Consider the following 12361-nt stretch of genomic DNA (forward strand, 5'->3'; position numbering starts at 1 on the left):
GAAAGTTATCGATTTTAAATTTTACAGCTATCAAAGTTTAAATTATACATAAGAATTTTTTTGAAGAATAACTTCCACGGTATAAACCTTGAACCTAATGAATGGAAATGAACAAATAAAAAAAGGAGTCATGATGTTGGAACAATCAAACTCTTTTTTATATTTGAACATCATGTTTGGCCATCATCCAGATGAATGTGATGTGTTGATGAAAATCATCATCATCATCATCATCACTTCAAATTTAGCCACTTCAAATATCTATTGTTCATATTGTGACTGGCACTTTGTGGTCATTTCTTAATAGATGATCCATGATGATGTGGAAAACTGAATCCACTAATGGTAACAATGAAATGTATTTTGTTCATTCCATTTCACATTTTCACATGGTCACGATTATTATCATCATATTATTATTATTGTCTTTGTCGGCTGTAAAAGTTTTCTATTCTATTTCATTTAATCAATGCTCATCATCATCATATCATATACTAATTATCATCAAAATCAAAGGTTTTCATTTTTTATTTCGTTACTATCAAAAGATTCCAACATTTCACCAAAAAAAACAGCCTATTTGAGCCAATTAATTTCATTTAGATTTTGATAACATTTTTGTTGTTGTATAAAAGCTATTCAAACAATAGAAATTCAGATCTATCTTATGAATCATTTTTTTTCTTTGGCAATCAATCATGTTCCAGGAACACAGAGTTTCGCAATATCATCTTGTAAATAAAACAAAAAAATTGTTTAGTCCATTGGACATTGTTTCTAAATTATCATTTATTGTTGTCCAAATATATAAATAAAACACACACATACATTAATATTTATAATCAAAGCAAATGTTTATTTCTACTCCAAATAAAAAAAAATCCATTGTGTGATCCTTTTTTTCTGTGAAACAAAACAAAAATTGAAATCAAATCAATTAATCAATTATTTGGAAAGAAAAATAAATATTCAATGCTGACAAACAAAGAAAAAAGAATGAATACAGAAGAGATGCGGGTTAACAAGCATACTCGCTTGGTGTTCCAGAATCATATTACTATATGAATAATAATCATAATAAAATAAACAAAACTGACTGAATTTTAAATGCAAAAACAAAAATTGACATGGAAATGGTTTTTAGTATGAACAGCAGGTGCTAAGACCTACTGATATGATGATGATGCTAGAGTGACGAAATGATTGATTCAAAAAAGAAAGGAAATTCAATTTTCTCATTTTAACGTCAGTGAATCCGAATTTTGAATTTGTTAAAACTTCAGATAATTATTGTTATTATATTCTCATAAATGAAGAAAAAAACAAACAAATAAAATGTTTTCACTTGTCATTAACATGACAATTGACCTTTGTATTGAAAAAAAATTCATCAAAATTGACATAATGAATTTTCATTTTATCAATGTTCGACAATCAAGAAAGCATTTTTTTTGATTAATTGAATTTGACTTTTTTTGTTGAATTTTTTTTGTGACACATCGTATATAAAAATTCATGTTTGATGTACGAATCGATGAACAATCATCGATAATGGTAATGGCGACTACGACCTTGTTACCTTGAAAAAGGCGGTTCATCGATTTTGCTTTTCGTGCATTTTCAATATTGTTATTTTTCAATAATGGAACTACGAATTTTTCGTTTCGGTTGAATGAAAAGTATAAACAAAAATTCATATCTGAAATAAATAAAAAGGTTTGGCCATCCTGGAACATTTGATATCCAAAAAGTCAGAAACAATAATGATTTTGAAATACATATTGTCAATAATATTGGCGGTATCCCTTCCGAAAAAAAACAAATTCATGTCTCGAAATTTATTATTCAAGGTTAATGATCATTTTTTTCTAACTTTGTTTGATTATTCTTTTCTAATTTAAAAATAAACCTTTAATCTAGAGAATCTTTAATTAAAATGAAATTATTCTGTATCAATTACGATTAACGATTATCATTTCATTTGATTTAATCAGAATTTTAATCGATTTTCTTCTGTTTTATTTTTCTCATTGATTTGTGACTTTTGTTGTTGTTGTTGTTTGTTGATTTTTTTTCTTCGATTATCCTTGCTGATGTTGTCGACAACATCAATCAATAATAACAAACATTATTAATAATAAAAAACGTGAATAAACTACAAAAGGATTTCAGAAATATAAAATATAAATCTAATATTCACGCTATCGTGTTGAAAATATTTCATGTTCTCACTTTGATTCGAATATTGTTCAGATATTTTAATGATTGATTTTCATTCAAATTAATTTGTCCTTTTTTTCCTATTCATCCATTCAAATGAATAGTATCAAAACAAAAATCCTCATGATCATCGATCAACACATATGAGGTGATGTAATTTTCATCATGACATCATTATTTTTTTTCCTAATGATAATAATGATGGGAAAAAATTTGTCACCATAATTTAGAATTATATCGGTGAAACTTAATTTGAAGATGAACAAAAAAGAAAAATGAAATAATAATAATTTCCTAGTCGCATCAATATTTTTTTTCGCTCTCAGTCCATTTATTTGCCATCAAAAAAAATGCTTATTTTTTTCATTGAATCGTTTTTTCTTAGTAAAAAATAAATAAATAAATTGAAAGAAATGGTCAAAATGTCAAGCATTCATTTTTTTAAAAGAAAATTGATGGCAAGCCTTCCGGAAAGTGGTGATTTTCTTTCTCTCTTTTTTTCTTTGTCATATACTCTTATATTTTCTCACCATTTTTTTCCAATTTATTAATTCTTATTTATTTGCACAACAATCGGTTCATATTTAAAAAAAAGTCAACATCCATGATCTAATCTGTACATATTTTCTTTTTTTATATTTTCATCCAAATAAAAGTTCTTGGTCTTTTTTTATATTCACTTACTTTTTCATACAAATCGAAAATATGGACAGTGTGGTGAACAAAGAAAAAAAATTCAATTCAATGTTTTTTTCCTAAAAATAAAAGTTCTAGTTTTTTGTCTATTCTAAACTTTTTTCCATTCGCACTGGACAATAGATATTCAGTTTGAGAATATAAGTCCATAAATCCATCTATTCAACATCCTACACCCTGTAGCTGGATGTGAAGAAATTTTTTTTCTGTTTATTGTCCTTGTGAAATATTTCTTCCATTAGTAGATTTGTTACTGATTGATCGATCGTCTATTTCTTTTTTATTTGCATTAACATTCCAAAAATATTATTCATATACAATAATTTGAACACTATAAATCCGGGTGAAAATTTTAATAATCCGAGAGTATGTATTGTATCACACTAATTGCATCAAAAAAAATGACTAAACACTTATTGAATTCAATTCAGAAGTGGTTGTCGAAAAGAAAGAAAGAAACAAACACATTTTTTCGATGAATAAATTTGGACGGTTATTATTATAATCTAATCATAATAATAAGAATAATAATGATTCTTTTTCATTTCAAAAATCATAATTTTCATAACCATTTTAGTTCAAATTTTAATAGACATTCTTTTTGATGATATTCAATTGAATTTCTTTTCTTTTTTATTCCAAATCAACATGTTCAAACCCTATGTTTAAATTGTTAGTAGTTTTTCTGCATTAATGCAATTCTATTTTATTATGATGATGTTTTTTTTTGGTTTCTTTGATGTTAAATCGAAATATAATAATTTTCAAATATGAAAATTGAATTAACATATCCATAATTAATGATTTTTGTTGTTTTTCATTTGTCGATCAATTATTATTGGATTGCCAATTTTTTTTTCAATCCAATCTGTCAAAACAAAACAAAAACGATAAATGCTTTTCACTGAACAAAAATGGACCACCAACAAAAGACCACCGAGAATGAAGGACAATTAATTGTTGAAATTATTCGAATATTTAGTGCATATTCAATTTGTTTCTTTTTCACAATTGAAACCATCCTCGTTTTTTTTCTTGAATGTGTAAAATCTCATTCACTTGAAATAAGAAAAAAAAGAACAAAACTTTTCGAATACAATCAAAATGTGTATTCAAGGTTTTTTTTGTGTATATTCACAATTCAATTTTTTCACCAATTTGTTGAATTGAAACTTTTTTTTTGGCTGACCAAATTCGATTAAATGTTTGATGATGACGAAACCAGATCGCATAATGATTTTAATTAAACAATAGATTCAGTCACAATAATTGATTTTATGTTTTCACCATCCAAAATTTTTCGATATCATGATATTCATTTTGTGTTGTTTTTTTTGGATATATCAATGATTGATTGAAGTTAATGTGTCCCTGAATTTGGCAAAAAAAAATTATTCGAAAGGCGGTGGTTAGATCACTGACAAATCAGCTAATGAAAATGGATTGAATTAATTATTTAGAGTTATCGGAAGTTTTTATTTTTAATTTCACTCCCATCATAATATTGAAACATGAATATTGGCCAAAAAAAATCAATCAAAACATTCTATTCTGACAAATTAAACTATTTTGAAATTTTTATTTCCAGTATTTGCGGAATCCATTTTCAATATATACTTGAATGAATTAAAATGGAAATATGCATCATGATTATTTGATGTACATTACTGGCAGCTTGATGTTCATAATTGCTAAATTTATGAATTTTCAAATTCAATTTAATCTGTTTTTTTTGTTTTGTTTTTTGTTTCATTCATTTATAATCATTTTAGACAAGTTTTGATTGTTTTTTTCAAAACTATATTCATAGAACGATTAACAAATGGCAAACAACAATACTATCTCCATTATTATTAGTAAATTAGATTTAAATAAATGTGGAAAAGAAAAGAAACATCGTCCTTGCAGTGGATAAAACTAAGACTATGAACAAACAATATCGAAGAAGCCAAAAAACAACAACAACAACAAATAGCCAATTTAGTCCAGACATCTGATTCTCAGGGTTCAATCTTATTCGGGGTGTTCATAATTATGAATGTTAAATCGGTGTTTTTTTTCTGTTTCGATTCGGAATCCACTGAATCTATTTATTTATTCATAAACAGTTGGCGGATGAATCTTCAATTTTGTCTATGCAGAAAACCTTCACAAAACAAAAATCAAATAAACTATGTGCTCCAGAACAAATATGCTATGAGAAAAGAAAATCAATTTTTTCCATTTACAAATTCATTTTCACACTATTATACCTATTTGTGATTGGCCTCGTGATTTAAATTTTAAAATTTGTTTTCATTTTTTTTATTTGATGAAAAAAAATCACTTTAGCCGATTTTTCTTTAAAACATAAATCGTATTTTTTCCAAGATATGTTTTGTTATTGTTGTTTATGAACATTGTTTATAAATTTTGTTTTTATTTCGTTAAGGAAGTGATAAAACAATGTTTTGTTTTTTCATTTTTTTTTCACTTGATACCACAAACAATTTGCGATTTTTTTAAGAATGAAAAATTTTCTTTGTGAAAAATCACAAACAATTTTTCTTGATTCAGGCAAACAAAAAACAAACAATTCAATTGTTTATTTGGTTTTGTTTTTCTTTCTGTTCGATAGGTCAATTGATGATTGTTTGATTTCACATGTTGTGTCATTCACACATTGCTATCGATCGTGATATTGTAAAAGTAAATTTTTATCTAATTGATACAATTACTAACATATTGATTCCAATAAGATTTCATCTAAATATATTTGTATTCTTGAAGATTTGAATTATTGAAATTTATTCAATCACGACAATATCATTATTATTATTATTATTATCAATAATCAATTGATAAATCTAATGCTTGCTACAGTTTTTTTTTCATACGTAGCAAATATTAAATCATTGGGCGATTGAAATTACATAAATATGTTGCACAATTTTCAATAATAAAAAATTATTAACTTGCAGCAATAAATAAAAAATTCTTGAAAACTAGCTGATAATTGTTCAATTTGAATGGGTGTGATCTGATCCAATGAAAAAGACCTAAAGATTTTTTTTTCTTATATTAGTATTGGAATATATAATTTAAAAGTATTCAATATTTGTTTTAAATTGATTCAGTTAGCTTTAATATGATCAAGCTATTCTTTTAGTTCCATTCTTTTTTTTTCATCATGTGATTACAATCTTTAGATATTTTTCAAATTCGAACGAATAATTATTGTCAACAAAACTCCAAAATTCGGCATTTTGTGTGTTTTCAGATATTTTTCTTTCTTCATCTGTCTATCATCAAATGTGTGCGTGTGTGCCTTGGATACAGAAGAAAAAATTCAGTATTAGTAATTAACTGTCCATCATTCAAAATATCGATCCACTTTTTATCCTGATCGATCGATCCATTTGCATCCATAGTCGTCATTTTTTCCCGATCTTGATAACAAATAACCGATTCGAAAAATGCAATCACTGAAGCGATGATGATATGATTGTATTCTATATTCGAAGTTTGTATATGTCAATTCTGGGTCTGACAATCTCCGGTTTATAGTTACATCATTTTTTTTTTTGAATCCAATTAGTCGATGATGATAAGTTCATGTTTAAATTTTATATTAAAATGATGATGGCACGCGCACGTCATTACAATTGTTTGTTTGAACAAGTTGTGTGGGGAAAAAGCATTCAGCCTGTCAAATCTAATGTGAATTATAAAACCTCAAAAGAAATTGGTTCTGTTGTCATGATCATCATTATCATTTATTGTGATCATGATTCAAATCATATTATTCTGATAATCGATATTGACTACCGATTTTTATAACAAGATGCCAATGTTTTTACTATTAAATTTTTAGGATTTCTTTTAATATCGATATTCGGTATACGAAACTATAAATTGAGAAAAAACATTAATACAACAATACGAAAATCATCTTCAGAATCATCATTTATTTAAAATGGACATTTCATTTGTCAATGGATATATCATTTATATATGGTTAGTGTTTATAACAATAAGAATCATAAAAAAAAAGTTAAGAATGAAAAATGCCTAAAATGTTCAAATACATTCAATTCATTGAATATCCATTCATCAATGTTTTGTCTGTTCAAACCGGCCAACCAAACATGGAACACACATACTTTCACAGAAAAAATTCAATGTTCATCGTCATTGTGTCCGTCAATTTTTTTCATATTTATTTATTACATTTGAAAATTCGATCCAATAGTGAAATCTGCGTCCGACATAAGAAGCACACGTGCATCTCATTATATTTTTGTTTCCTACATTAACATCAATTTTTTTTATCATCATCATGATATGATAAGAACAACTCAAATACCCGATCAAATGAAATAGTTGATCGTTTTTTCATCGAATTCATTCATTCATTCATTGTCAATTGACAATTCATCGACAATAATGATGGTTAAGAAGAAAAGATTTCCATTTTCTAAAGTTTGTACAAAAAAACGATCTTCGACCATTTTCACACAGTATGATCAAGATTTGATATTTGGCGGCCAATGACTCTTGAAAGAAAAGTAGATAATTTTTGTCTATTGAATTTAACGATGATAGCACTGTTGGAATCATTCTATAAAACTTAGAGAAAAATTCTTCAAGAAAAAAAAACAAAAAAGAACCAAGATAACGATACCAAAAATGTTCATAACTTTTTTTCCTGTTAGTTGAATGTAAGAAACACACACACAACTGAATGGAAAAGAAGAAAAAATTGAATGATAAATCGATTTTTTTTCTTTCATACATATTATATTCGTATTCGTAATTGAGAGTATTGTACATACACATTTGAATTTATCTTTTTCGAATGTTCTATTAGGCTAAAATCAAACACTTTCGTTATTTTAGATGAGTAATTTTATTCTCAAACAAAAATTATACATTTGATTATAATGAAAAAAAGTAGTTAGGAAAAAAATATTTAAAATAACTTAAATTGGCTAAGGTCAACTTGCTTCGTACCTACACAAACAGATTCATATTTTGAAACATAAATATTATATGCAAATTGTATTGTTACTTTTTGGTGTGCGTCATCATCATCACAATTTTCAATGTATCATCCGAAAATAGGCGTCCAAATCATTATTATATGTGGGATGTTTTCATTTTTTTCTATTTTGGTGATCGTGTGTCTGTGTGAAATTAATTAATCTAATGTTTGACATTGGCATTATGTATATGATGGTGAAAGATGGATTTTAGAACAAAAAAAATAATTATACGATAATCCAGTAATGTACTGTATTTCATTTTAATCATCTAACACGGTAATCGGATCCACAAAAACAAAACAACAACAACAACAACAAAATGCGTATGCAATTCAATATTTTATTCAAATGTAATTGGATATCTCATCTTTTGTTGAATTTTTTTTCAATTTCCAATGATTTAAATTATTATTATTTTGTTTGTGATGCTTCCAAAAATTTCATCACCATACTAATTCGTGAGAAACAAAGTTAATCATCTAAAACTAATGTTTATTTAGATGATTATTATTATGAAATTCGGAAATTGAAATCAGTATTTTCTCTTTATTTGAATCTTTTGATCACGAAATTGAATTTCTGGCTTTGGATTGATTGGCCTTGAATGGGGAAAAAAATCTGATTTAAATTAACTTTTCTGGACGATTCACATCCTCAATGATTTTTTCATACGAATAAATTCGAATTTAAAAATATGATTCCGGTGAATGATGAAACTAAATTTTTTTTTTTGAATTAATTCAAATTCGATGATAATCGTAAAAAAATCGGTTTCTCAATCATTAATGTTTTTAAAAATTTTCATTTTGTTTCAATGTGATTTCAATTTTTTTTAAGAAAAAGGATTTTTTTTCAATTGTAATTATTAGACGTACATACAGAAATTAATTCTCAGGGACAGAATTTATTTATTTATTTTTTCACTTTTGTCCAAAATAAGAAATTGATTCTTACCATCATTAAGAACGATATGAAACTATAGTGTTTTAATATATTTATTCAAATAAATATCTACAATGATATAAACAATGGCGACAAACATTTTATTCAACAGTTGATCATAATAACAATAATTATTATTAGTATTATTATTTTCTTATAAGCAAACATGACAACAAGGATTTTTTTTCATACTGTAAACATATATGAGCAAAATAAAATGAAAAGCTTGAATAATAATAATAATCAATGAAACTATGAAAGATAGTAAAGGTGAACAATTACGTAAATTGAATCAACATTGTATCATAAAATTTGCACGTAATAATTTTCAATATGGTAAGCACGTGCATAGTTATTTCGAATACATTGTTTTATTTTTATGACGTAAAAATTGTTTATCATTGAATTCTAAAAATAATATTCAAAATGTTATTTCGATCGATTTTTTCTTTTGATAACTATGATTAGTTTTTTTGTTTGATCATTTATCCATTTGATAATGATGGTATACAATTTAATCAAAAATTATTATTTTTTCATCTTATATGAATTAGATCCTTTTCAACTTCCTAGCTTGTATTGTATACCACCAATAAGATCTTAGAATCGATCCAAATCATTCCCCATTCAATATTTATTATTTGTATACAATGTTTCCTAATTGAATTTGCCCAATGGCTGTAATTGATCGAAATTAACGATCTAATGTCCATTTTTTCCATTGTTGATGAGATGAATCGTAATTTTAATCGAATAGAACAAAAACAACAATTCGACTTTACTTGAAATAGCATCACAATAATAATAATAATAATAATAGTACAATATAATGCAATTATATTATGATTCAATTTTGATTACACAACAACAAAATCTAGCAATAGAAATAATCGGATGTGAATTAAACATTCATACACATACACACATATATCTTCGAAAAAATTTGGATCGATACAAACAGTTGAATCAATTTCTATACTATTCTCAATATAGCATGATTGTGTGTCTTCGATGCATCTATTTAACATCAGTGATGTTATTATTATTTCCTAATGTATCAGCCAAATGTGTTCAAATTGTTTTCATGCATCTTAATTTTTGTTTTTGTTTCTGTTATATCCTGTTGTGATGTTAACATTGAATCAGTGTTAACATTACATTATTGCATAATGATGTTTAGAATGCATAAAACGTTCATTCATTACGTACAACACAAATAATCATTAAAATCGTTACTTCAATCAATGTACAGATGATTATTATTAGACATTCAGATCGTATTCGAATTTTTTAATTCGGTATTTTTCCCGTTGAAACTGAATTTTTTGAGTTTTTTTATTATGATTTGGCAAAAAAGTAAAATTTCACCTGAAACAAATCGTTGAATATACAATGGTCAGCATCACAAATCATATTGAATTGAATATTGGCGTTACCGAATATATCACATTTTTCAGGCATCCATTGAGAATGAATTTTATTTGAATCAGTTCGAGTCACAAATTAAACAGAAAAAAATGATAATTTTAGTAACAAGAATGAGCGAAAGTCGAAAATATTGGAGTTATTTCCCTTAATAGTTTTTCAAATGTTATTTCGATCATAACTGATCGATTGACATGGTCAGTCATTGTGAAAGATGAATGCCATTTATTATGCAATAACCGGATCGTTTGTTTATTTTGTCTATGATATGCGAATCGAAATATAAATGATCATCTATGGATTTGTTTGTTCCGCATTCAATCATCATTCATCAAATTCACATTGATGAATATTGTACATGAATGTATCGCATCATCGACAATTATGATGATAAATCGATCGATTCAAGGAGAGAATCAAAGTTTGAAATAGCACACACACACACACCCATTTGGCTACTTAGCTAGAAAAGGTGCAGATCATATATGGCGAAATACATGAATAAATTTTTCAACAAACAAAAAAGCAGATTTTAATTACAAAGATCACTCAAAATAGTTTCAATGGCTTCGGCAAACGTTGCAGCAATTAGTGTTGGTGATTGATTGATTTTGTTTTCATCACCTGGTCGATATTTTCCTGTTCGAACCAATATACCTTTCATACCTAAGGCCATGGCTCCTTCAATATCATCGCGAACATCCTACATGATTCAATATAATCAATAAAAAATTTGTAAGTCGATCAATTTGATTAAAAAACTTACATCACCGATCATAACAGTTTCATCAGGTTGAATATTTGCATTCAACGATTGGAGAGCGGAAAGGAAAAAATTACGATCAGGTTTACCCACCACTTTAATGTCTTCAGGTTTAATGTCGGCACCATAAGCTAAAGCTTTGACAAAAGGACCTGGACCAAGTGCTAAACCTTTAGTCGTTCTATAATATCGACCTTGATGTATAGCCACTAATCGGGCACCGTTTAATAATTTATCAAATGAATCGTTTAACGTATCATAATTAAATTTTGATGGTGCCAGTCCAACAACTACTGCTTCACCCTTATTATTATCAACTAATTCTTTAGTTACATCCTGAAAATCTTCCATGGCGCTATCTTCAAGCAATAAATGCGGTCGAAGTTTTTCATTCCGTATAAAATCTCTAGCCGCGATTAATGATGTGAATATTTCATTTTTTTCAATATCAAATCCAATGGATTTCAAGCGTTCATAGAGAAAATTTTGGCTCTCTTTTGTCGTATTTGTAACAAACTTATAACGAAGACCAGATCTACGTAATCTACATAATCGAAACATTAATAAAGCATCTCAATTAATAAAAATTTGAATTCAATTTAACCTTATCAATGCATCAATTGATCCGACAATTTCATTCGATTCAATATGAATCGTGCCGCTTAGATCAATAAGAACTGCTTTTAATTTGCAAAACATTTCCGATCACTCACAGTTTAACTTACAACTGGTTGTTATGGACTTGAATAATTTATTTTCAAAGAAATTCAAGGGTAAAATCTATATAATAAACACGAGAAGCGAAGCTTCTCGAGAGTGTCGTGCACAAAAAAATGAAGGGCAAGAGAAATGTGTTAGGAAATTTTTAATACACAAATGTGATAGAAAGGGTCTGCAGAAAAAGTCAATGTGCGCAGCAGCTTGCGCAACATGAATTGCCTCGGGATAGAAACAATTGTTAACGCTTAGGCCCCGGTCTCATTGTTATGGGACCGCGGCCTTAGAGAAAATTGTGGCTTGCAAAAAATCTCAATAGGAAAAAATAGCCAAAAAATGGAAATATTCAAATATAATTTAAATTTGGTTTAAGCAGGTTAGGTTAGGTTTGTGCAATTAGGTTTTCCGGGAGGAACTAACTAAAGCGCCAATATTTTTGGCTGTTTTTGGCGATTTTCTCCACTATTTTTCTTGGACCGATTTTCGGTGAGACCCGAAACAAATGGATAGAAAACCAATAAATAATTGGATCGAATCCTAAAAGAACAAAACTTCAGCCAAGATTTGGGCGATG

General features: G+C 27.2%; 1 protein-coding gene across 1 annotated transcript; it reads right to left on the reverse strand.

The window, feature by feature from the left end:
• Positions 1 to 10813: 10813 nt before the first annotated feature.
• On the reverse strand, positions 10814 to 12342 carry LOC113793153 (haloacid dehalogenase-like hydrolase domain-containing protein 2). Its single transcript, XM_027343137.2, has 3 exons — positions 11675 to 12342; positions 11074 to 11614; positions 10814 to 11010 (listed from the first exon to the last, which is right to left on the reverse strand). Exons 1-3 carry the CDS (start codon positions 11767 to 11769, stop codon positions 10840 to 10842), a joined length of 807 nt encoding a protein of 268 aa, XP_027198938.1. The 5' UTR covers positions 11770 to 12342; the 3' UTR covers positions 10814 to 10839.
• Positions 12343 to 12361: the final 19 nt, after the last annotated feature.

This window comes from Dermatophagoides pteronyssinus, unplaced genomic scaffold, assembly GCF_027571235.1.
Source record: "Dermatophagoides pteronyssinus isolate colony J.1.1.1.1 unplaced genomic scaffold, Derpt_VIB-CSIC_2022.12 sq0001, whole genome shotgun sequence".
In the NCBI taxonomy this organism is placed as follows: domain Eukaryota; kingdom Metazoa; phylum Arthropoda; class Arachnida; order Sarcoptiformes; family Pyroglyphidae; genus Dermatophagoides; species Dermatophagoides pteronyssinus.

Excerpts from the sequence above, each read along its gene's own strand:
- LOC113793153 (XM_027343137.2), bottom strand. The coding sequence starts at position 11,769 with ATGTTTTGCAAATTAAAAGCAGTTCTTATTGATCTAAGCGGCACGATT. Across the intron at positions 11,615-11,674 it reads TCAATTGATGCATTGATAAG|ATTACGTAGATCTGGTCTTC; the intron begins GTTAAATTGAAT and ends TCGATTATGTAG. Across the intron at positions 11,011-11,073 it reads AAACTGTTATGATCGGTGAT|GATGTTCGCGATGATATTGA; the intron begins GTAAGTTTTTTA and ends TGAATCATGTAG.